Here is a 23,616-nt window from a genome sequence, read left to right as displayed (position 1 = left end):
GAGGGTTCATTGTCCCGGGCTTGGGAGCTCTCTGCTGCCTGAATGGCCGCAGGAGTTCTGATGATGTGGATGGGATCGAGAAGGCAGTGGATAGCACTTCCTTCAGCGAAAGTAAGACTTCCTGGGCCTCTGCCTCGATGGCCTCCTGGATGAGGAGGATAGGTCCAGAGTGCTGGTGGAGAGTTGTTGGAGGGTTTCATGATGGTCCCGGAGTTGGGCCACAGCATCCTTCACTCTTTCTCTGAAGAGATTCTCTCCCGTGCACAGCATATCAGCAATATGTTCCTGAACCTCAGGTCTGAGATTCGAGGCCCACATCCAAGGCAATCTGTGGGTGCCAATTCCTGCTGCAGAGACCCTCAATACAGTCTTGAAAACATCAAAGGTCACACAGACCTTGTGTTTTCCACACAGTGACATGAGGGAGTCTTGCTGCTGTTGAGGCAGCTGCTCAGCCACTTCCTGCACCTGCTTCCAGATGTCCCGCAAGTATTGGCTCATATAGAGCTGGTAGGCAGTGATGTGAGCAATAAGCATGGCGCCTTGGAACACCTTTCCTCCCAAGAGTGTTAAACGCTCTGTGGTCCATCCCTTGGGGTGCCGAGGAGTGGGTTCGAGAGCGCTTGTTCATCAAGGGCAGATTCATCCCCCACCAATTAGTGATGTAGCTGATGCTTATTCAATCCGGCAGTCTTTTGGATGAGGTAAACCTTGTCTGTCTTTTTATACACAGGAGGCACTGTGAGAGATTGTTCCTAAATCCTCAGCAGCATTTCCATAAGGATCTCATATACTGAGACCGCCACGATCTCCTTTGGCGGCTCCACAAACTGAAGAACCTCAAGCATTTTGTGCTTGGAATCAATTTTCCATCAAAAGCTGGAATAGGATGGCCTCTGCGAAGGTCAAGCCCTCAGGTGGGAACTTTTTCTCTCTTCTGAAGGCGAAAGGTCTGACAGAAGACCATTCAAATCCATGGAGGAGGATTCCATCTGATCATCCTCCCAGGGGTTGTAGGGCCCCTCATCTTCACTGTATACCACAGGTAATGGGGCCCTGGGAGTTTGGCCAACATCCAGAGGTGCAGGCATCGATGGAACTGGATGGGGGACTACTGGCCTCCATGACTCTGCCATCCTCTGCAAAGCTTCTTCCTCAGAGGAACCAACAACAGTAGGGGGGAGGCCTCAGTGCACCGCCAGGCACCAGGATCAGCTGGTCAGTAAGGCACCGATGAGCAGACTGAGGTTCTCCAAAAGTGGTATGAGCATGGGCACCACTGACTCCAGTACCATCAGTGCCATGGGACTGAAGTCCTGCAGTGCCTGCTCTACCGCTATCTGGATTCAATACTCCAGCTCCTTCTCAAATGTTGCTGATGCCAACGCCGAATGGAAGGAAGGAGGGATGGCCAGATCTTCCTTGGACCCATGAAGGGGATCAGCGACTGGCACCAGGACCAATGGAGACTGTCATGGACACTGGGCATTGATGGTGGTTTGGCGATTCTCGCCACTGGATCACTTCGGTGGCATAATGGCAAAACCCGGAGCTTCCCTGTGCCCGGCACCATGCATTGAAAGGGACTGGTGCAGAGGTCAAGGACGATGAAATCCATGTCCTCGGCCTGGAGGAGATCGACAATGGTCAGTCTCTGGCGCCTCTGTCCACCAGTGACCTCGATGGAACAGATGGTCCCACTGATGTTGATGGCATGGTGTCCATCGGTGCAGCTCCAAGGTCCTCTGATGCCGATGGCTCAGACTTCTTCGACCAGAAAAGATTATCCATCTTGTCGAGTCGAAGCAGTCATCCCTTCGGGGTCACCTGGGTGCACAAGTGGCAACCCTGGACGTCATGTGATGCCCCCAGGTAAAGGATACAAACCTCATGAGAATCAGAGTTTGACATGGCCCTCGTCACTGGGTATATCGGCGGAAGCCAGACATGGCCATGGTGGGTGTCTATAGAAGACAGGCACTGAGGTGCTGCCACCACAGGAGGAAACAACCACAAAAGGAAACTTAACCAAACTCCAAAAACCCTGACTGGGGACACTACTCGGAGGTACCGAGAGGGACCTGGCGACAGACTTTTGAAGAGAGACAGCGAAAAACCGCAATAAAGTTTTTCATGAGCGAAAAAGCCAAAAGTTTTAGAGCTCAATCCAACTGCGATGCTGACGGTTCCATGGAAAAAAAGAAGAGACTGATGTGTGGACATGTGGTATAGGGCACCCATGTGCTAGGACTACCATCCTGCTTGTTCTTAGAGAATGGTTCTTATCAAAAAAATGCCCATTGAGCTGAGCAGTTATCAAAGATGACTCCTGGATGGGAGAAAACCCTAATCTTCACCGGGGAGCAACCCTGGAATGGCTCCCTCATGAAACAGATCTGCTGTGCCTTAGGACAAGCTAAGGAAAGCGCTACCACTTGACTGGCTTTCGGAGCCCACAAAGAACCGAGAGCAACTGCCAGTCAGAAGCAGTGACATTCCTTCTCCAGAAAACAGAAAGCGAGGGACACGTAGGGTTGGACAACTAGGCATCCAGAGGGGAACTCAGAAGGGTTACCCTGGAACCCAATCGCATCTCTCCTTCCTGAAGGGACAGGAAAACAATGGAAATCGGGGCCTCCCGATCCTGAAAAAACTTTCAACTCTCCAGTTGAGAGTTGAGTTATAATCAATGATCGCTGAGGTTCAGAAGCAACCAATCTGCCACTGGCAGCTATCCTCAGGTGGGGTAGGCCACCACAGTAATCAATGAAGGGACCCCAAAACGGCCACATCTGTCCCCCAGTCCTGACTTATAAGAAGAGGCACAGATTCAAAGAATGAAGGCTCCAGTTTGGGGATAACCTGCAAGGAAACGGAGCCCCAGGGGCTTCCCCATCAAGAGGATTTGTGACCCGAGACGGATTGAAAGACAATTCTCTTCCAAGGAAGGAGAAGACTCCCAGACACTACCCTCCTAGTGTCTAATCCCTTAAGGGTCGACCATGAACATAGTCCTCAGTCAGTCCTGTGGCTGCGGTGTACAAACTGTTGTACTCACCACAAGGGAATCACACAGCCATACAGTAGAGAGCAACTAGAAGAATAGAACCCTTCACCGTAAAAGCACACTGACTAGTACTCATACACTGGTATCCCATCCTACGGATAGCGGCCCACCTACGAACCCACTCGCCATGCAAGGACAGAGTACTACCTGTTAGAGTTTTTGGCTACATGCTGCCAAAAGGCAATCAGACTGTGTGATGATGCCTTCCTCAACAGCACTTTGTGGTGCAGAACTGACAAGGAGACTGATACTTTGATGAGACGATGGCAGAACCCTGACATAGCTGAGTACTGCACAGACAGTGAGAATGCTGCCTGCCATCGCCCTCGGAGCAGATGCACTCGGAGCAGATGCCTTGCCACACTTGACCGCTCATGCTGTGCTCCACTGTCACACTAACTCCCAGTAGAGTGAATAAGAACAGTGCGACGATGGCATCCCCAGTATCAATGGGGCTCTGGTTATGGCATGGTGGTGGGTGGCTTTCTATGGCATCACCTTCTCCAGTACCTGATAATGTTCCAAGAGGCTGGATACAGCCCTTGAAATTGCATCGGGTATGGCTCACCGCTGTTGGCCTCATGAAACGGCAGCAGTGAAGTCCATGGCGACTGATGGCACACTTGGCGCTCTGCGGTCCTGCCCTACGGCATCGAACCGCATCCACTGGTGCCAATCATGGTGACAGCACCTGTAGAGACAATAGTGCTCTTGTGTCCACCAACAATGGAATACATCAAGGGCATCAAACAACGCTACACCCAGGGCTTCGACGGCACATGACCATGTGTTGATCAGTTTCATGGTATATAGCGCCAGCCCTGGCCCCACAAACACTCATGGACATTGACAGCCCGGCAGCACAGACAGAGATCCCAGAACCCAAAGGCAACGATGGACCAGCAGCAACCAATGATGCCAGGGGAGCCTGCAGGCAGAGGCTCTGCAGCCCAGCACGGCCTCAACATGACTCATCGATGTCTAAAGGAACCAATAACTTCCAGATTCATCGACAGTTCCCATCGGCTATATGCGTGCTTCCTTAATAACATTTTGTATTTGTGGTTTACATTAATATTAAATTTGAGTTTCATTATATAACTCAAAATTAATGCTAGTCTGTTGAATATTAGCAATACATGTGATTGTGCTAAACAGCTATTGTGCTAATAAACACTGCATTCATTCTGTGTTGTAACCCTTATGCTTGATAACTGCTTTTACTGAAAGGCTGGGAAAGCAGTTAATAAATGATCTACATAAACAAACAGCTCCTGCAGTATATTCCATAACATTCTTCCTTTACCCAATTTTCTCTCTTGGGCTACAAAGTGATGGGTCAACATGACCTACTTATTTTAATTTCTCTGTCAACTGACAGAATAGCATTTCATCAATTGAATTCTGTGTCCATAGACCCTGTTACTGAAACTATAGCTAACTAACGTTACTACTCTGCAACCACAATCTCCTCTCTTCCCCATATTTACTCCCACCTTCCTCATTAAGCATTAGATTTATCATTTTACAATATTTATAGCAAGCCTAACACCTGCATTAGAAAAAGTGGGTGTGGCTAGGCAAAATTTCCATTTACTTCAATGCATAGTTATTTTACCTACTGCAAACGTTTATCGCATTTTGCGATGAGAGCGAGCGCCTCAATATAGCAAAGTGGGGGTCACTTGGTGGACTTAAAAATTGGGGTCAGGGGTGGGGAAGGCTTGGGGGGCAGTTTTAGATACACTGTTACAGGTACACTGTACTCTCTACCTAGCCTGAATAACACAATATAACTTCAGGCTAGGTAGAGAGTATAGTGTACAAACCTACTTTTCTTTCAACTCTCAGAACTCCAAATGATACCCAATCTTCACAGGTGTCTACTGTGCTGTTTGTACCTGTGGCGGTGTACCTAAAACTTCCCTCCAAGCCTTTCTCCAACCCCGACCCCTCACTCCGAGTTTTAGGTCCACCCTATTATAGTGCTATAAATAGCAAAGTGACTCCACTTTGCTATAGAGTCTCTCTCCCTCTTCTTCCTATCCTTTTATAGATTTAGTCAAAAAGTCATTTTTTTTAGCAGACTGCTTACCTGTTTTTTGAAATTCTTCTAGCTGTTCACTCTTCAAATCTTTAATAGCTGCCATTACAGTTTTAAAGGCTCCTTTCAGCCTCTTTCCAAGGACCATGTGATCAGGCTCTGCCCTCAATCGGATTCCATACTTGTCTTTATCAGTAGATATAGTCACTTGGCGCACATTTAACTCCTATGCAAGTTTACAAAAAACAATATTAACTTCATAGCTAGCACCTAAAAAAATTCACTGGGTATTGGCTGGGTATTCATAAGACAGATTTTACTGCACACTCTGGCTGTGAGGCAGAATACAAAATAAAGTGCCTCACAACAACCACAAAGTTGAAAGATATGTTTTGCCATATATCTAAATGTGGATTTCTGTATTTTTGTTTCTAAAGGACCTCTTCTATTTTAAAAGCACTTAAGGGATCATTTTATAAGAAACTGAATACAGAGATGTATGGATAATCGTGTATTTAGACAAATATTACATGGTCATAATAAGCTCATACATGTCTACAAAGTGCATCTGATGATTAATAGTAATGAAAAATGTCCTTGTGCTTTCTTTTATACATATCTGTAAAACAAACACACACTGATGGGGAAACATGTTCCTATTCTTCTCCGTGCCCTCACACATTCTATTTCTTATATGGCCTTCAGATAAAATATTGGGACCTTATTTATTAAGCTTTTTCTTGATAAACACAAAATGAGAAAAAGCTGTAGAAAATGAGATCCTTGGTCTTTTAAGTTTAGCCTTAATCTAGTCTCCATTCCTCTGCATTCCCTTCCCATTTCTTCCCTGTGTTCTTTGTTTACCCTTGTCATAAAACTTAATAGCTGTATGACTTTTAAAATAAAGTATGGGTAAAAACCACTACATAAAATAAAACTTCCTTCAGTCCAGTTTTAGGCTGTTTCCCCATCTGACAATAGAATCCATTAAAAAATATTAGGCCAAAAGCATAAAGGAAAAACAAATCTTTTGAAAGAGCAATCTAATGTATTAAATGTTTAGGCTGTGAATGCAAATACATTTAAAAGATGATAGATACATTTTATTGCTAATGTCCCTGGAATTCTGTTGATCTCTAGCTGCAGCAAGCTCAATATCACTGCAGAACACTTAGCTGAAATCTGCCTGCAGCTTTCTTTCCTTCCTGCAGAAGCAACTATCAAAAGCACAGTTTCAAATCTAAAAATGGAGCTCACTACAGATTCACCTCCCTCGTTTTTCTTTTTTTAACTTTCTAGTTTCTGCCACAGGCATCTCACACTAGGTCTGTGAAGGAGTTATATATAGGTTGTAAAATTCTATGCACTGCTCTACAGCATTTACATTTCCACAAATTACAGTTCTTTACCCTTAACCTTGTTGAAGCAGCCTTATTCTTTACTTCAAAGCCGCTGGCAAAAAATGACTTAGTATTTATGCTACCTTACAAGAGCAGCAGCTGTTCCATGCAAAACGACCCACAAAATGAGTGGCCAGACAATAGAACCTGCAGTATGTTAGCACCCCAAGTGTCAGCTGAGTCTCTAAATAGCAGTAGAGGGAACCAAAAAAACAATTTTTTTCATGTTTTGTGGATACATCTTGAACAAGAAGTTTTTTTAATACATAAATCATTACTGCCTGTCATTTGCTATAGGCCAAAAATGAAGGAGTTACCTCCTATTTCACTTCCACTTCAAACAATTAACTCTCTTCAAAGAAATTAAATAGAATTCAAGTATATCTTTTTACAGTTTGAAACAGCTTATCTGTAACTCTTGTTCTCTGATAACAGCAGAATAATGAGTCACAATTGGGGGTCACGTGATCTGCATTGCATGCTTTGTTAAAAAATATCCAGAGATTTCAAGTTGAAGTTTCTGTATATGCGGTTTCGTGCTCTCTACTGGAGTAGCAGCCTGTCAGTTGACCATCTAGCAAAGTTTGAACACTTGTAAGAACATGTAAAGAACTTCCAGAGCGCACTCACTGTTGTAATGTCAGAGAACAATAAGTACAAACAAGCTATTATACTTCCTCTGATGACAAGCAGAAACAATAAGTCATATTTGTGGGACTAGCTATCCTGCTAAGGGCTGTCTTCAAATATAAATGTGAAAAGAGAACGCCGCTTACAGGCAGAAACAATTTTTGGTAGTGAGAACCCTTCATGTCTTATTACTTTCTTTTTTTTGCCTATTATATTTTCTGTTCCAGAACTTGAAACAAAGAGACTGAAAAACAACCCTAGAAGCCAACAAAAATATTCACTAAAATAGAGGAAGTTGGGTTTTACTCAGCAAACAACACTTATTGGTCAGAAAATCCAAACCTTGAATCCTGACAGATTGTACCAAGAGTGTTAAGAGCAGCAGTCTGAGAACCAAGGAAGTCAGGATTCAAATCATGCTTCCCTCACTGATATGCCTTGTGACTTTGGGCAAGTCACTTCACCCTTCATTTCCTCAAGTACAAACTTAGGGGGACATTTACTAAGCTGCATTAGGCATTTACCGTGCCTTCTTTTATTCCAAATAATGCAAGTATAGTAATGAGCTGTTTGCATGCGAATGCATGCAAATACAGTGGTCCCTTGACTTATAAACTCAATTGGTTCCAGAGAGCTAGTTGTAACCCAAGTTGGTTGTAAGTCAAGACTATTTTTTCCATAGGAAATAATGGGAAACCCAATAATGCGTTCCGAGCCTCCCAAAAGCACCCCTTACCTAACCATTTCTATAATAAAAAATGGTTGTATAAGGCCATTAATTACCAGAAACACCAATAATTTCCTAGTGTACTCACCAAAAGTTATAAAATGTGCCTAGCCTACCACAAACAACAATCTCACCTCCTCCACCAGTTCCTTTACGATATCTGCATATGGACTCTCCACCTGGGTAACATCAAGTTAGGTTGAGAGAACATTGCACAAATCTCATCTTTGGCTAAGTTTCCTCACTCCGAAGATCATCAAATCTTCACAAGAGAGCACTGTTCTGTTTGTACGGCTCACTCTGAATGTCAAAGTGGCCCCTAACCCCTACACTAATACCTAAACCTCATCTCGAGTTACTAGGTGGGCCTCCCATAGAGATATAAATGCCTGTCTAACGTGAGGGCATTATGGTTAGTCTCTCTCTCTCCCTCCCCCCCGGTGGAATTTTTGGTTGTAACTCGAGATCTGTTCGTAACTCAAAACCAGGATTTCGGTCATAACTCAAAATTTGTTCGTAAACCGAAACCTTAAATGTGGTCATAACCCGAATTGGTCGTAACCTGATCCGTTCATAACCCGAGGGGGCCCACTGTACATGTTAAGCAGCTCATTACTAGTTAAATTATGGTAATAAGTTAACACAGCTTGCCTCAAAAATTGCAAGACATGTTATTTTCCTGAAAGTTAGCTAACTTAGGAGTTGTAGCTATCTTTCCCTGGGAGCACTGAGATAGTGTGCATCTTGATGCTCCTGTATATAGTCTGTTAAAGGGCCATAACAGTCCTATAACTGCCTTCTCCTTCAATGCATATAAAACCCCTTAGGGGTCTTGTGAGATTGCTCTCCTGCTTCCAGAGGTGGCCTTCATGTCCACCCCCCTCCCTCTAAAAAAAAATAAATATATAATATATTGTTGCTGCAGAATGAACTTCTCATCCCTCCACCCAATCCCCCCACTTTTCACAAGTTCTTGGACCTCCCCCCCAGCTCCAAGTATCCTTCCCCTCCCATCCCCAGGCATATCTGATGGTCTAGTGGGGCCAGGAGCACCTCCCAGGCTCTAGGCCCAGCAATTTCTGCATTCAAAAAGGTGACAGCTGGTGCTATACAAGATATCAAAATATATATATATATATATATATATATATATATATATACATGCTTTCCATGTACTACCGTCACTATGTGCTCTTGTTAATTTTCCCTCATCTGCTCCCAATTGAGGAACCTTCGTTCCCTGTAAATAGTTACCCAGTTACTGTTTGTTGATGTTTATCTCTTGTATGCAAAGTTTACTGTTCTATGTAATGGCAGTGCCAAAAGTTCTGTATAATGACACTGTCAAAAAGTTTTAATTATCTGTAAACCGATACGATGTGCAAACGGCTATCGGTATATAAAAACCTATAAATAAATAAATAAAATAAATATCACCGGCATAGGGGATGCTCTGGTCCCTATTAGACCACCAGTTATGCCTGGAGGGGGTGGGCCATGGTGGGTCAGGGGGGTACAGTGGGATTCTACTGCAGGAAGAGAGGAGGCCTTTGAAGCAGGCAGGAGAAAATTTGTGAAAAGAGGGGAACTGGATAGAGGGTTGGGGTGTTTGCTGCACAAAATTCAGTTTTTGGGGAGGAGGCGTTTAGACATAAGGGCTTCCTTTAGAATCGATGGAGGGGGTTGTGCTCATACACATTGGTGGTAGGAAAGAGGTGTTTTGGAATAGATATGGCCCTTTAAGAAAATGATATAGAATATAAAACAGAGGACTCGGCACAAATTTAATGCCCTTAAATTTTCAAATGATTTTTATTCCCAACAATTGTTTATGTTTTTGATTAGAACCCACATGTGCTACAAACTTCATATATTAAAACCCATCAACGGCACATTAACATACTGTCACCATTCATACCATTCATACATATAAAATCACCCCAATACCTATGAAACATCACATAAACACTATAAATATATACCTATACCATCTGATGTTAATATGCCCAACACAGCACAATTATCCCAAAATTAATACACATAGATCATACAAATGTTTATATATTGGCTGAACGCCTACATACAAAATATCTCCAATTTGCAATCATGTATTGTATGTATGCTGGACATATATGTTCGTTGTTTATACACACTGAAAGCAAATGTTGCTTACCTGATGTAACAGGTGTTCTCACAGGACAGCAGGATGTTAGTCCTCACAAATGGGTGACATCGAGGATGGAGCCCACCACGGAAAACTTCTGTCAAAGTTTAAACAGAACTTTGACTGGCCCCTACTGGGCATGCCCAGCAAGGCACTGACCCTGCAGCCAGCAGGGGTCTCCCTTCAGTCTGATTTTCAAAGCTACAGGCAGTGCCTAAAAAGTAAAAACAAAACAAACCCAACACCGCGGGGTGGCGGGCGGGTTTCGTGAGGACTAACATCCTGCTGTCCTGTGAGAACACCTGTTACATCAGGTAAGCAACATTTGCTTTCTCACAGGACAAGCAGGATGGTTGTCCTCACAAATGGGTGAGTACCGAGCTGAGGATGTCCTGACTTGCACCAATTGCACCCAATGACGTGCAACAGGCACAACAACTGGGGTGGAATTTGGTAAAGGGCATCCGCACCCTACCGGGAAGGTGGAAGGGTGTTGGTACATCAGGTTGGAAAAAGGTTACGCAAGACAGACTGGCCGAAGATGGAGTCCTGTCTTCCAGCCTTGTCCAAACAATAATGGGCTGCAAAAGTATGGAGAGAACTCCAGGTTGCAGCTTTGCAGATGTCAGGAAGCGGCACCGATCGAAGGTGTGCCACTGACGTCGCCATGGCCCTCACAGAGTGTGCTTTCACACGGTCTTGAAAAGGAATGCCAGCTTGCTGATAGCAAAAAGAAATGCAGTCCGCCAACCAGGAGGAAAGAGCCTGCTTACCCACAGGATGTCCTAACTTGTTAGGATGGAAAGAGACAAATAATTGAGTGCTCTTCCTGTGAGCAACTGTATGGTCTAGATAAAAAGCTAGAGCTCGCTTGCAGTCTAGGGTATGCAGAGTCTGTTCCCCGGAGTTGGAGTGGGGCCTGGGAAAAAAGATAGGTAGTATGATGGATTGATTAATATGAAACTCAGAAACTACCTTAGGTAAAAATTTAGGGTGAGTGCGGAGTACCGCCCGGTCCTGCAGGAGCTTAGTGTAAGGCGGATAGGTAACTAGGGCCTGCAATTCACTAACCCTGCGAGCTGAAGTGATAGCCAAAAGGAATAACACTTTCCATGTGAGATACTTTAATTCACAGGAGTGGAGAGGTTCGAAAGGAGGTTTCATTAGACGACCAAGAACCAGATTAAGGTCCCAAGATGGGGCCGGAGGACGTAAGGGTGGCTTCAGATGGAGCAAGCCTTTAAGAAAACGTGTTACCAGGGGTTGTACTGAAATAGGGACACCCTGTACACCTTTATGGAAGGCGGCTACCGCACTGACATGCATCCTAATGGAAGAGGTCTTTAGACCGGATTCCGATAGGTGCCATAAATAGTCCAAGAACTTAGAGATTGGACAGGAAAGGGGATCAAGGGACTGAGAAGTGCACCATGATGTGTACCTTTTCCATTTATATGAATAGGATCTTCTGGTAGAGGGCTTTCGTGAAGCTATCAGGACACGAGAAACCGAATCCGAAAGGTTAAAAGGCTGAAGGACTAACCTTTCAACATCCATGCCGTCAGGGACAAGGCTTGGAGGTTGGGATGGAGGAGGCATCCGTCGTTTTGAGTGAGCAGATGCGGATCTGTTCCCAGAGGGATGTGCCTGCGGATGGAGAGATCCTGGAGTATGGAAAACCACACTTGGCGTGGCCAGTGGGGTGCTATCAGGATCATGGTTCCTCCGTCCTGGCGTAGCTTCACGAGAGTCCTTGACAGAAGAGGAAGTGGAGGGAATGCATAAAGCAGACCTGTCGTCCACTTGAGGGAGAAGGCATCCCTCGGCTGAAAGTGTTGGCTCCGAATGAGAGAGCAGTAATCGTCCACTTTGTGGTTCTGAGGGGACGCAAAGAGGTCTATGCGGGGAAAACCCCACTTGTGAAACAGAGAGGTCACTACCAGAGGATCGAGTGACCACTCGTGTGGCTTGAAGACACGGCTCAGCTGCTCTGCCAAAACATTGTCTACTCCCGGCAGGTAAGTGGCCCTGAGGTACATAGAGTGGGAGAGGGCTTCCGCCCAGATCTGCGCAGCTTCCTGACACAGAAGGAAGGAGCCTGTGCCTCCCTGCTTGTTTATGTACCACATGGCCACTTGGTTGTCCGTCTGGATTAAGATTATCTGATGGAATAGATGATCTTTGAAGGTTCGGAGTGCATAGCGGATTGCGCGAAGTTCCAAGAAATTTATCTGGTGTTCGGCTTCCTCTTTGGACCATAACCCTTGGGTTTGTAATTCGTCCACATGGGCTCCCCAACCGATGTGAGAAGCGTCGGTGGTTAGGATTACTTGCGGATCCGGTGGAAGAAAAGGTAAGCCCTGAAGGAGGTTGACCTGAGTTGTCCACCAGGTTAAGGATAGGCGCAGGGCCTGTGTGACTGTGACTATGGAGGACAGAGGCTGAAAAGCTTGGATCCATTGGTGTCGTAGAGTCCATTGTGTTACTCTCATGGCTAGTCGGGTCATGGGAGTGACTTGAACCGAGGATGCCATGTGTCCTAGGAGAATGAGGAACTGGCGAGCCGTGGCAGTGTTTTGAGACTGGAGCTGGTGAGCCAGGGATATTAGGGTGTGGACCCTCTGAAGAGGAAGGTAAGCCTTTGCCTGTAAGGTGTCCAAGTCTGCCCCAATGAAGGATAAGGTTTGAGATGGGACCAAGCAAGATTTCTCGTAATTGACAAGAAACCCTAAGGAAAGGAGTGTTTGAATTGTCAATTTTAGGGAGGATTGAGCAATGTGTTGGGAGGAGGCCCTGATTAGCCAATCGTCCAAGTAGGGGTAGACGTGGACACCTTCCTTCCTTAGGAATGCTGCTACCACTACGAGACATTTGGTAAAGACTCGTGGGGCAGAAGCCAGACCGAAAGGTAGGACACGGTATTGATAATGGTCGTGGCCTACAAGAAACCGCAGATATTTGCGATGGGATTGTGTTATCGCAATGTGGGTATAAGCGTCCTTGAGGTCGAGAGAGCACAGCCAATCCCCTTTTTGCAACAGAGGGAGCAAGGCGCCCAGGGTTACCATCTTGAACTTTTCTTTTTGCAGATACTTGTTGAGGGCCCGAAGGTCCAGAATTGGACGTAGCCCCCCTGATTTCTTTGGTATTAGGAAGTATCTGGAATAGAACCCTTTCCCTTGTTGACAAGGAGGGACGGGTTCTATAGCATTTGATTGTAGAAGAAGGGATACTTCTTGATGTAATTGAGTGAAATGGCTGGTTAGACTCCATGCCTGAAGGGGCGGGGAGTCTGGCGGAAGTGTTATGAAGTTGAGGTGGTAACCCTGTGCGATAATTGCTAGCACCCACTGATCTGAGGTGATCTGTTTCCAACGGTGTAAGAAGTGGAACAGTCGACCCCCCACAGGGATGTGTGGAAGAGGGAGATGGCATGTGCTCAATAGAGGGAAGTCAAAGGCCCGCCGTAGGCCCAGGAGGTGGGGCTACAGTAGGTCTTTGCTTTCTCGGCTGACGAGGCTGAGGCCTGTTAGAGGACCGTGCAGGACGAGCCCTAGTTGACGGAGGGTAGTAGCGACGTGGTCGAAAGAATGACTTCTTAGAGTCCTTCTTTTGCGGTTGCTTGGAGGTCACCTCAGGTGGGACAGATGAGAGTTGTTTCAACGTCTCATGGTGGTCTTTTAACTCCGCCACAATCTGTTGAATTTGCTCTCCAAACAAATTGTCGCCTAAGCAGGGCAAATCAGCAAGATGATCTTGGACTTCTGGGCGAAGGTTGGATGACTTTAACCAAGCCCAACGTCTGGCTGAGATGGCTGTGGCTGAAACCTTCGTGGAAGCATCGAATATGTCATAGGCAGTCCTAATCTCGTGCTTCCCTGCCTCAAATCCCTTGTGAAGAAGGGCTTGAAGCTGTGGTTGGTATTGGTCCGGCAACGTGTCAGCATAGTCTTGCATCTGCTTAAAGATGGCTCTGTTGTATTGAGTCATGTAAAGTTGATATGAAGCTATGCGTGAAATCAACGTAGCTCCATGATACACTTTCCGTCCTACACTATCCAGGAACTTGTTGTCCCTGGTAGGTGGGGTAGAAGAGTGCGGCTTAAGACGCTTGGCCTTCTTCTGCGCGGACTCAACCACAACAGAGCGATGATCCAGTTGAGGTTTTTGGAAACCTGGTGCTGACTGGACAAGGTATGTGGAGTCAGCTTTCTTGTTAACTGGTGACACCGATGAGGGAGATTCCCAGTTTTTCTTGAGCAGATCCAAAAACACCTGGTGTATAGGGATGGAAGCGATGATTTTTGGAGCATCCAGAAATTGAAGTAGTTCCATCATCTGGTGTCTGTCATCAGCTTCAGATTGTAGTTGAAAAAGTACAACTTCTGACATTTCTTTCACAAAATTAATGAAAGATAGATCCTCAGGAGGAGATCTTTTTCTACTCTCTGTAGGAGATGGTGGCGAAGGCAGATCTGTGTCAGAAGAGGTATCATCATCATCACCCCAGGTATCGTAGGGATCATGTGTGGCTTGTAGCCCTGATGGACCTGGCTGAGGCTCTGAAGGCATCGATGGAAACCGAGGTGGAATCGGTGCGGTAGGTGGAACCAGAAATGGCATCGATGGCTTCGGTGCTGCCGATGGAATCGGTGCCTGGCGCGGAATCGATGGAGCCAAAGGATAAATCGGTGGAGATATACCCAAAGGTACCGATGGAACTACCCCGGAAGGGGGAATTCGAAACGGTGTTTCTCCTGCCGATGAGAAACCAGTCGGAGACGGTGGTGTTGTCGATGGCACTGGAATCACCGATGGAAGGGCCGTAATGAGTGCCTCCATGCGGCTCAGTAGCGGTGCTAGCGCTTGTATCAACGGCTCGGTGGTCGGTTCCCTCCTCGGTGGCGAAGCCGGTGCCGGCGTCGGTGCCGGGGGCGGCACTGGAACCGGTGCTGGAGACGGTGCCGATGGAGGTTGTAATTTCTTCATCGCTTTCTCGATGGCCTCCTGGACCAGCCGGTCCAGTTCTGCCCGGAGACCAGGGGTAACCATACCCGGCTCGACGGGAGAGGGAGGCTGAGGCAGGGCCGGAGGGACCACCGTAACCGGTGGGATCACGGCCCCCGCACCCCGGGAGGGTGAGGGTTTCCTCGATGCCGGCGAACGAGACGTGGAGGGTGTCCGGTCTGTTCGCGGCTTCTTTGTCGGTGGCTCGGCTTGAGCGGAGGTCGATGGCTGTGGATCCTCGACAGGCCGAGACTTGTGCCGTCGATGGCGATGCTTTTCTTTCCGATCCCCTCGCCCATCCGGGGAAGGGACGGGAGTCGACGGCCGAGAAGCGATCGATGGCGGACGGTCACCGGAGGGTTGACGATGGTGGTACAACTTCGACGGTGCCGGTTCCGAGGACGTCGATGCTATCGATGGCGTTGGGGTGGGGTGCATGGAAGAGGAGCCCCATCTTCTCCATCCTGGCTTTGCGACCTTTGGGTGTCATTAAGGCACATTTGGTGCAAGTCAGGACATCATGCTCACTACCCAAACACATTACACAAACCCTGTGGGGGTCTGTGATGGACATAGTCCGGGTACAATCCGGACAACGACGGAACCCCGTTGCCATGGCTAGAAGCCAAAATTTAGGCTGGGGATCGGTAAGTGCCAACAGGCCTCGAGGGCCAAAATCGACGGTAGTCGATGGAAAAGGCAAAAAAACTTACCGGGTTCCGTAAGATGACTAAAAATTTGTCAAAGGGAGACCCCTGAGGGGCAAATTTTCTTAGGAAATTAATTTCCAAATTCCTGTCAGGAACGTGGTTAGAGAGCTCCTTTCACCGCGTGGCAACTGCTGCGCGGAAAAAAGAAGACTGAAGGGAGACCCCTGCTGGCTGCAGGGTCAGTGCCTTGCTGGGCATGCCCAGTAGGGGCCAGTCAAAGTTCTGTTTAAACTTTGACAGAAGTTTTCCGTGGTGGGCTCCATCCTCGATGTCACCCATTTGTGAGGACAACCATCCTGCTTGTCCTGTGAGAAAAAGAGAATTCTTTCAGCTCTTGAAAACTATATATCATATTGGTATTTGTAATAAACAACTGGTTCAGGTACTTCAGGCCCCTTTGGGACTAGTTATTAAACAGTACATTATCCCATTCTGGTAAGAATTGTGGATTCCCACAAATACTCATAAAGGACGAAAACCTTCCTAGATGCACAGACAATTTACCCAACTGCGTCCAGGCTTTCCTGCAGGAATTTACCAGTAAATGGGCTTTCAATTCTTTTGGAACCTGTTCTACATCTATTTGAATTAAAGCATTAAGGGAGACTGGGCCAAACCAGATTTGTAGATATGCTCGAGTAGAGAAATGCAAGGACTCAAATATCTAATCCGCTACACGCATGATCATACATGCCAGATAACGGCTTAAATTTGGGCAATTTAAACCTCCTTGGCTTACCTCCCTCCTCGATACCTTCAAAGATAACCTAGCCTTTTTCCCATTCCATAGGAAATTTCCCATAAGCCTATTTATTACATTAATATCTTTACGAGTTAGCCAAACAAGTAGTATCTGCATGAGATAAAGCCATCTAGGTATCTCCATCATTTTTAGCGATATGCCCGATAGCGACAATGGTAATGCTCTCCAGGAGACAAACGATCTGGCCATATTTTTCAGCAATGGCTTCACATTTGCAGCATAAATGGCATGAATATCAGTGGGTATTTTGATTACAAGATATTTCATTCCCCCTATTACCCAGCAGAAGTCAGTCCCCCATCTCCAAGGACCCATCAACATCTAGGACTTCAGACTATCGCTGATTTTCAACCCTGCAAACTGTCCGAATAACCTCTGATGTTCTAGAACCCATTTCAGAGATTCTTGTCGCTGTGTGAGAAAAATCAGTATGTCATCAGCAAATGTTGCCATGTTGAAATAAAAACCTTCTTTCCCCAAACCTTGAATCCTCCCATCATTATCTAGGTTCCTCAGAAGATGATCAATAGATAAAATATACAATAATGGTGGAATGGACACCCATGTCTTACCTCTCTGTGAATCAAATAATCTTCCGATTTGAAGCTATTGGCTATAATATTTGAGACTGGGTGGTCATATAACAAAGATGAACTTCATAGTGTTACCCTCTGATCCAAATCTATTAAGCACTGAGAATAAGTAAGGTCAAGATAAGCGATCAAAGGCTTTTTCTGAATCAAAACCAACTGCCAATGCAGGTGTGTTGTGCTCTTTACACATAGTCATTGCAGTTAATTTTGCTATATGCGTTCCAGCACGTATTCCCTTAACAAACCAAATTTGATGTTGGGATATGATAGAAGGTAAGATCAAATTTAATCTGCCAGCATCTTAGGGAATAACTAAGATATAACAAAGATATCAGTCTGTAGGTGGATGCAAGTGTAGGATCCTTCCCTGGTTTCACCAAAATCGTAACATGGGCTTTGCTGAAATCGCACAGGAAGGTCCCCTGTTGGAGAGCGTCGAGAAAAAAATCTATTCAATGATCTCACCACATGGTTACATAAAATCTTAAAACAATCATAAGAAAAACTATCTGGGCCTGGGGCCTTGCCAGAATTACTTACTCCAATCACATTAAGAATTTCAGATGCCTGATTTGGTCTAGTGAAAATTCAAGTTGATGCTCCATAATCTGGGTAGATACAAGTCTTTAAAAAAGAGATTCTCCTCCTCTAGACCACCTGTTCTTTCTTGTACAGATTCTCATAAAAAGATTTAAGGACTTTGCATATCTGTCTTTTTAGTAGCTATCAAACCATGCTGTGAGCGTATCTGTTCTATAAATGTCTCTCCTTGCCATATCCTTACTGCATTTGCAAGGAATTTTCCAGCCTTATTTCTATACCTAAAGAAGTTATACTTTGAATGCATTATCATCTTTTGCATCCTCTTATGAAGGCAGGCATTTAAGCTCTCCAGGAGAGCCCTATATTCTCTTTTATTTTCAGGGCATGATTTGTTAATTAACCTGGTCTTAGCTGGTCTTACTTTTTCTTCTAGGTGGGCATATCTCTTTTACATAGGAGATTATCCTCTTAGTTCAGCTTTGCTAGCCTCCTAATATAGCTCAGGAGAGTCCACATGTTGGCCATCATGGCATACATAATACACAGTAACATAGTAATGATGGCAGAAAAAGACCAAAATGGTCCATCTAGTCTGCCCAGCAATCTTCCCAAGGTAATAACTGCCGCTCCGTGCAGGTTACCCCCATAGTTTCGCTTGGGTAGTAACTGCCGCTCCATGCCAGTTTAGCTTTTTTATTTATTCCCATCCTCTAGCTTTTTAGGGATCCACAGTGTTTATCCCATGCCCCTTTGAAATCCTTCACAGTTTTAGTCTTCACCACTTCCTCCGGAAGGGCATTCCAGGCATCCACCACCCTCTCAGTGAAGAAATATTTCCTGACATTGGTTTTAAATCTTCCTTCCTGGAGTTTCAAATCATGACCCCCTAGTTCTACTAAATTGTTTCCAATGGAAAAGGTTTGCTGATGACCATGGATCATTAAAACCTTTCAAGTATCTGAAGGTCTGTATCATATCACCCCTGCTCCTCCTCTCCTCCAGGGTATACATATTCAGGAACTTCCCATTTCTTTTGCAGAAATATTTGAAAGTCAATGTCATTTTTTAAGCAGCTTGGGAATTTCCATATGAATTCTCTGCTTCCCAATTCAGAGAGCTTAAGGTCTGCCCAAATCAGAGTGTAATCAGAAACCCCTGATACGCCAATTTCTGTTACGCTTATTTTAGAAAATTATTTTGAGTCCAATATGTAGTCAATTCTAGACAAAAATGCATGAGCTCTTGAAACATGGGTATAATCTTTTATGTCTGGATTTAAAATTCTCCAAAAATAAAAGATCTGAAGTTTCTGGCACAGATAGCTGATAATCGTTCTGAGATTAATCTCTTAGTTTAGGACAAGGAGATCTATCTAAGAAAGGATCGTGGACACAGTTAAAATCACCAGCTAATAATAGGTAACCTTTCACATTGATAATTAATAAATTTATTTGCTTAGTGAATAAACTATGATTATATTAATTAGGTGCATAGATATTACAAATGATTATTTCTTTCCTATTTAATTTGCCTATGACAATCATATCTCCTGTCTGGATCACATTTTTCTTTCTAGATTTGCATATTAACAGATTTATTTATAAGTATGGACACCTCCACTTTTCTGCCGTTCGCTGCTGAGAAATGACAGGATTTAACCCACTCCTTCTACAATTGCTTATTTTCAGTATCAGATAAATGAATCTGTGAGCCCTTTCAATAATCAGCGTGCTTTTAAGGCCGCCAAACCTAAGGCTTCAGGAGCCATGCCACCAGGGCCACTGCTAGCTTGCTTTCCATTAGTTCTTCCAGGAAGCCAAAGAAATGTAAATTATTTTGTCTCAATTTATTTTCATGTGCTTCCATCACTTCTTCAAGCTTTTGGACTTTACTCATCAATGCCAAGGCCTCGTCCTCTGCAAGTGACACCCAGCCCTCCAATGTCTCCATCCTGGGCCAATTCCGTTAAGGTATTTTTCACCTCAGCTATCTGTTCAGAAATACCCTCCAGCTTGTCCTTGATCGCCTCCAAAACTGCATCTTTTATTGAGGCTAATGCTATCTCATCCAGTACACATTATGAGGCAGGCCTGGGAGTCGCAGCCATCTTAAGCTTACTATGCCTGGATTTTTCTCTCTATTTTTCATAGGCTTAATTGGCATCCCGGTTAGCTATTTTGACATATACTTGTTAATATTCATTAATACTGCAGATGTTCTTAAAAGTTAGTCATTTTAGAGGCAGGATGTGGTAGATATAAGCAAGGCTGAGGGGATGGCACCAGAAGCCCGAAGGAAGCAGTCCGCTTGGATTCACTGCATCATATGACCTCCTAGAAAATATAGTTTTAAGAAAATGAGAGTACAAATATATTTTTCACATACATAGATTTAAGAATTCCCTATTCCCCTGATGCAGGTACTTGTTGCCGAAATGCTGTAATGTCAGTAAAAGGGAAAATAAGCAGGGAAAAGGGGGAAGCATGAAAAAAATAGAAGTTAGTACGGCAAAAAGAAAAAAAGGAATGAATGGAAGAAGAAGCTGATAGGAAACCGGAGAATGTCATATAAGCAATAGCGAACATAGAAAACTAAGAGGAACATAGTGGATGGTTATGGAATAAAGCAATATTGCTTACCTTGTAATAGGTGTTATCCCAGGACAGCAGGATGTAGTCCTCACATATGGGTGACATCAGTAATGGAGCCCTATGTACGGAAAACTTCTGTAAAAGTTTCTATGAAACTTTTGACTGGCACCAGAGTGCCTACTGAGCATGCCCAGCATGCCATGATATTCCCTGCCACAGGGGTCTCCCTTTAGTCTTTGTTTGTAGCAAATAGCGTTAGCCAAAAATAAAATAATAAAACGTATCGGACCCAACTCCGCGGGGTGGCGGGTGGGTTTCGTGAGGACTACATCCTGCTGTCCTGGGATAACACCTATTACAAGGTAAGCAATATTGCTTTATCCCAGGACAAGCAGGATGCTAGTCCTCACATATGGGTGATTAGCAAGCTAGAGGCTGATTCATTTTGTGCTGAAATGACCGTAAGGTATTGTTATTGAAATGAATCAGTCGAAATCACAGCAGGTTGGATGTAGAAGGAGTTGGGATTAAACTGGAAACAAGTTCTTTAAGACGGATTGTCCATATGCTGAATCTGGTCTTCCTTCTTTGTCTAGACAGTAGTGAGCTGCAAAGGTGTGAAGAGAACTCCATGTTGCTGCTTTACAAATGTCCAGAATAGGTACAGAGCGAAGGTGTGCTACTGAAGTTGACATTGCTCTGACTGAATGTGCTTTTACTCGCCCTTGGAGAGTAAGGCCTGCTTTTTCATAATAAAATTGTATGCAATCTGCTAGCCAGTTTGACAGAGTATGCTTACCCACTGCCTTACCTGGTTTGTTTGGATCATAGGACACAAACAGTTGATTTGATTTTCTTTGGGCTGCAGTGCGGTTTAAATAGAAAGATAATGCACGTTTACAGTCCAAAGTGTGTAAGGCTCTCTCTCCCTGGTGAGAGTGAGGCCTAGGAAAGAATGTAGGTAAAACTATGGTTTGGTTCAAATGAAATTCCGTGACAACCTTAGGAAGGAATTTTGGATGTGTACGGAGGACTACTCTGTCATGAAGGAACTTCGTGAAGGGTTCGTAAGTTACTAGTGCTTGTAGTTCACTGACCCTTCTAGCTGATGTAATGGCTATGAGAAATACCGTTTTCCAAGTAAGGAATTTAAGGTCACAGGTATTTATGGGTTCAAATGGAGAACGCATAAGCTTGGTTAAAACTACGTTCAGGTCCCATTGAATGCTTGGGGAATGAACTGGAGGTTTAATGTGAGTTAGGCCTCTCATGAATTTACTGACGAGAGGCTGTGTGGAGAGAGGCGCATCTCCTAGCTTGTTATGATAAGCTGAGATTGCACTTAAGTGTACCCTTACAGATGACGTCTTAAGACCAAAGTCTGAGAGATGGTAAAGGTAATCTAGTAGCGAGGTGGTGGGGCAAGTGAAAGGATCTAAACCTTTCTGAGTGCACCATAAAGTAAACCTTTTCCATTTGTATGAATAATTCTTTCTAGTGGACGGTTTACGTGCAGCTATTAGTACCTGAGATATATTGGTTGAAAGGTTGAATGGTTGCAAGATCAAGCTTTCAACATCCATGCTGTCAGGGACAGGGATTGGAGGTTGGGATGGCGCAACTGTCCCTGTTCCTGAGTTATGAGAGTGGGAGCTACTCCCAGGCGAATTGGATCCCTGACAGAGATCTAGCAGTGTGGGGAACCATACTTGTCGAGGCCAATATGGGGCTATGAGTATCATGGACCCCTTGTCCTGTTGTAGCTTCACTAGTGTTTTGGTTATGAGCGGTATTGGTGGATACGCGTATAACAGGCCTAAGTTCCAATGGCGGGCAAACGCGTCCTTTGGTAAGCTGTTCTGCTGGAAGAGGAGAGAGCAGTAATTGTTCACTTTGTAGTTCAGATGTGATGCAAAGAGATCTATTGTTGGTTGACCCCAGCGTTGAAATATCTTGGTTGCTATCGCTGGATCGAGGGACCACTCGTGTGGTTGGAAGTGATGGCTGAGGCGATCCGCTACTGTGTTGTGGATGCCTGCTAGGTAGGTGGCCCGTAGTAGAATTGAGTGTGCTAGGGCCCAGTCCCATATTTGAGCTGCTTCCTGACAAAGGAGGTACGAGCCCGTACCACCCTGCTTGTTGATGTACCACATGGCTACTGTGTTGTCCGTTTGGATCAGAACAGTCTTGTGTGAAAGGCAGTCCTTGAATGCATATAGAGCATAGCGTATAGCTCGAAGCTCCAGGAAATTTATCTGAAAGGAGGCTTCTTGATTTGTCCACTTGCCCTGTGTTTTCAGATGAGCAATGTGCGCTCCCCATCCCAAGGTGGACGCATCTGTAGTTAAAGTCACTTGTGGAACTGGTTGCTGGAAAGGTAGGCCTTTGAGCAAGTTGATTGGTGATGTCCACCAGAGAAGGGAAGACTTCAGCTCTGGTGTTATCTGGATGTGAGTGGACAGTGGCTGAATGGCTTGAATCCATTGAGATTTCAGTGTCCATTGCATTAGTCGCATGGTCAATCTGGCCATGGGAGTGACGTGAACTGTTAAGGCCATGTGTCCGAGTAGGATGAGGCACTGATGAGCTGTGACTGTATGTTGATTGCGAATAGAATGTACTAGGAGAACGAGCGATTGAGCCCGGTCTTTCGGAAGAAAGGCCTTTGCTGTGATGGTGTTGAGATCTGCACCTATGAACCGCAACTGGTGAGATGGTGTGAGATGGGATTTGTCGTAATTGATGAGAAATCCCAAGGAGTGAAGCAATCTTATTGTGAGATGGAGAGAAGTGACAGCTCCGCTCTGTGTATGACTTTTGATGAGCCAATCGTCCAAGTAGGGGAACACATGCACTTGTTGCTTGTGAAGATGTGCCACCGCTACTGCTAGACATTTTGTGAATACTCGAGGTGCTGATGCAAGGCCGAATGGTAGCACCCTGTATTGGAAGTGTTGACCTTGTACCAGAAATCGCAGGTACTGTCGATGAGGTGGAAAAATGGGAATGTGAGCGTAAGCGTCTTGAAGATCCAGAGAGCAGAGCCAATCTCCTTTTTGAAGAAGAGGTAGCATGGTGCCTAAGGACACCATCCTGAATTTTTCCTTCTTTAAAAATTTGTTGAGATTTCTGAGGTCCAGGATAGGACGTAGACCCCCGGTTTTCTTTGGAATGAGGAAATATCGGGAGTAGAATCCTCTGCCCCACTGAGGCCTGGGAACTCTTTCGATGGCCCTGGCAGTCAGGAGGGTGGATAATTCTGCTTGCAGGATTGTGTAATGATGAGACACTGTCCAAGACGGAATAGGGGGATTATGTCTTGGCACAGTGAGGAAGTCCAAGTGGTACCCTTGAGATATGATTGAGAGTACCCATTG

At 45.1% G+C, this 23,616-nt stretch overlaps 1 protein-coding gene across 2 annotated transcripts in view; it reads right to left on the bottom strand.

The window, feature by feature from the left end:
* The window catches only part of IARS (isoleucyl-tRNA synthetase), a 600,554-nt gene that overhangs the window by 123,642 nt on the left and 453,296 nt on the right, over positions 1 to 23,616 (bottom strand). For both annotated transcript variants that reach the window (XM_029600767.1, XM_029600766.1), the window contains exon 26: positions 5,163 to 5,337. In XM_029600767.1, the coding sequence (XP_029456627.1) occupies positions 5,163 to 5,337 (175 nt within the window). The remainder of the gene's footprint in view (positions 1 to 5,162; positions 5,338 to 23,616) is intronic.

The sequence above is a fragment of the Rhinatrema bivittatum genome, chromosome 4 (assembly GCF_901001135.1).
Source record: "Rhinatrema bivittatum chromosome 4, aRhiBiv1.1, whole genome shotgun sequence".
Lineage (NCBI taxonomy): Eukaryota > Metazoa > Chordata > Amphibia > Gymnophiona > Rhinatrematidae > Rhinatrema > Rhinatrema bivittatum.
This window is presented reverse-complemented; position numbering and strand designations above follow the sequence as displayed.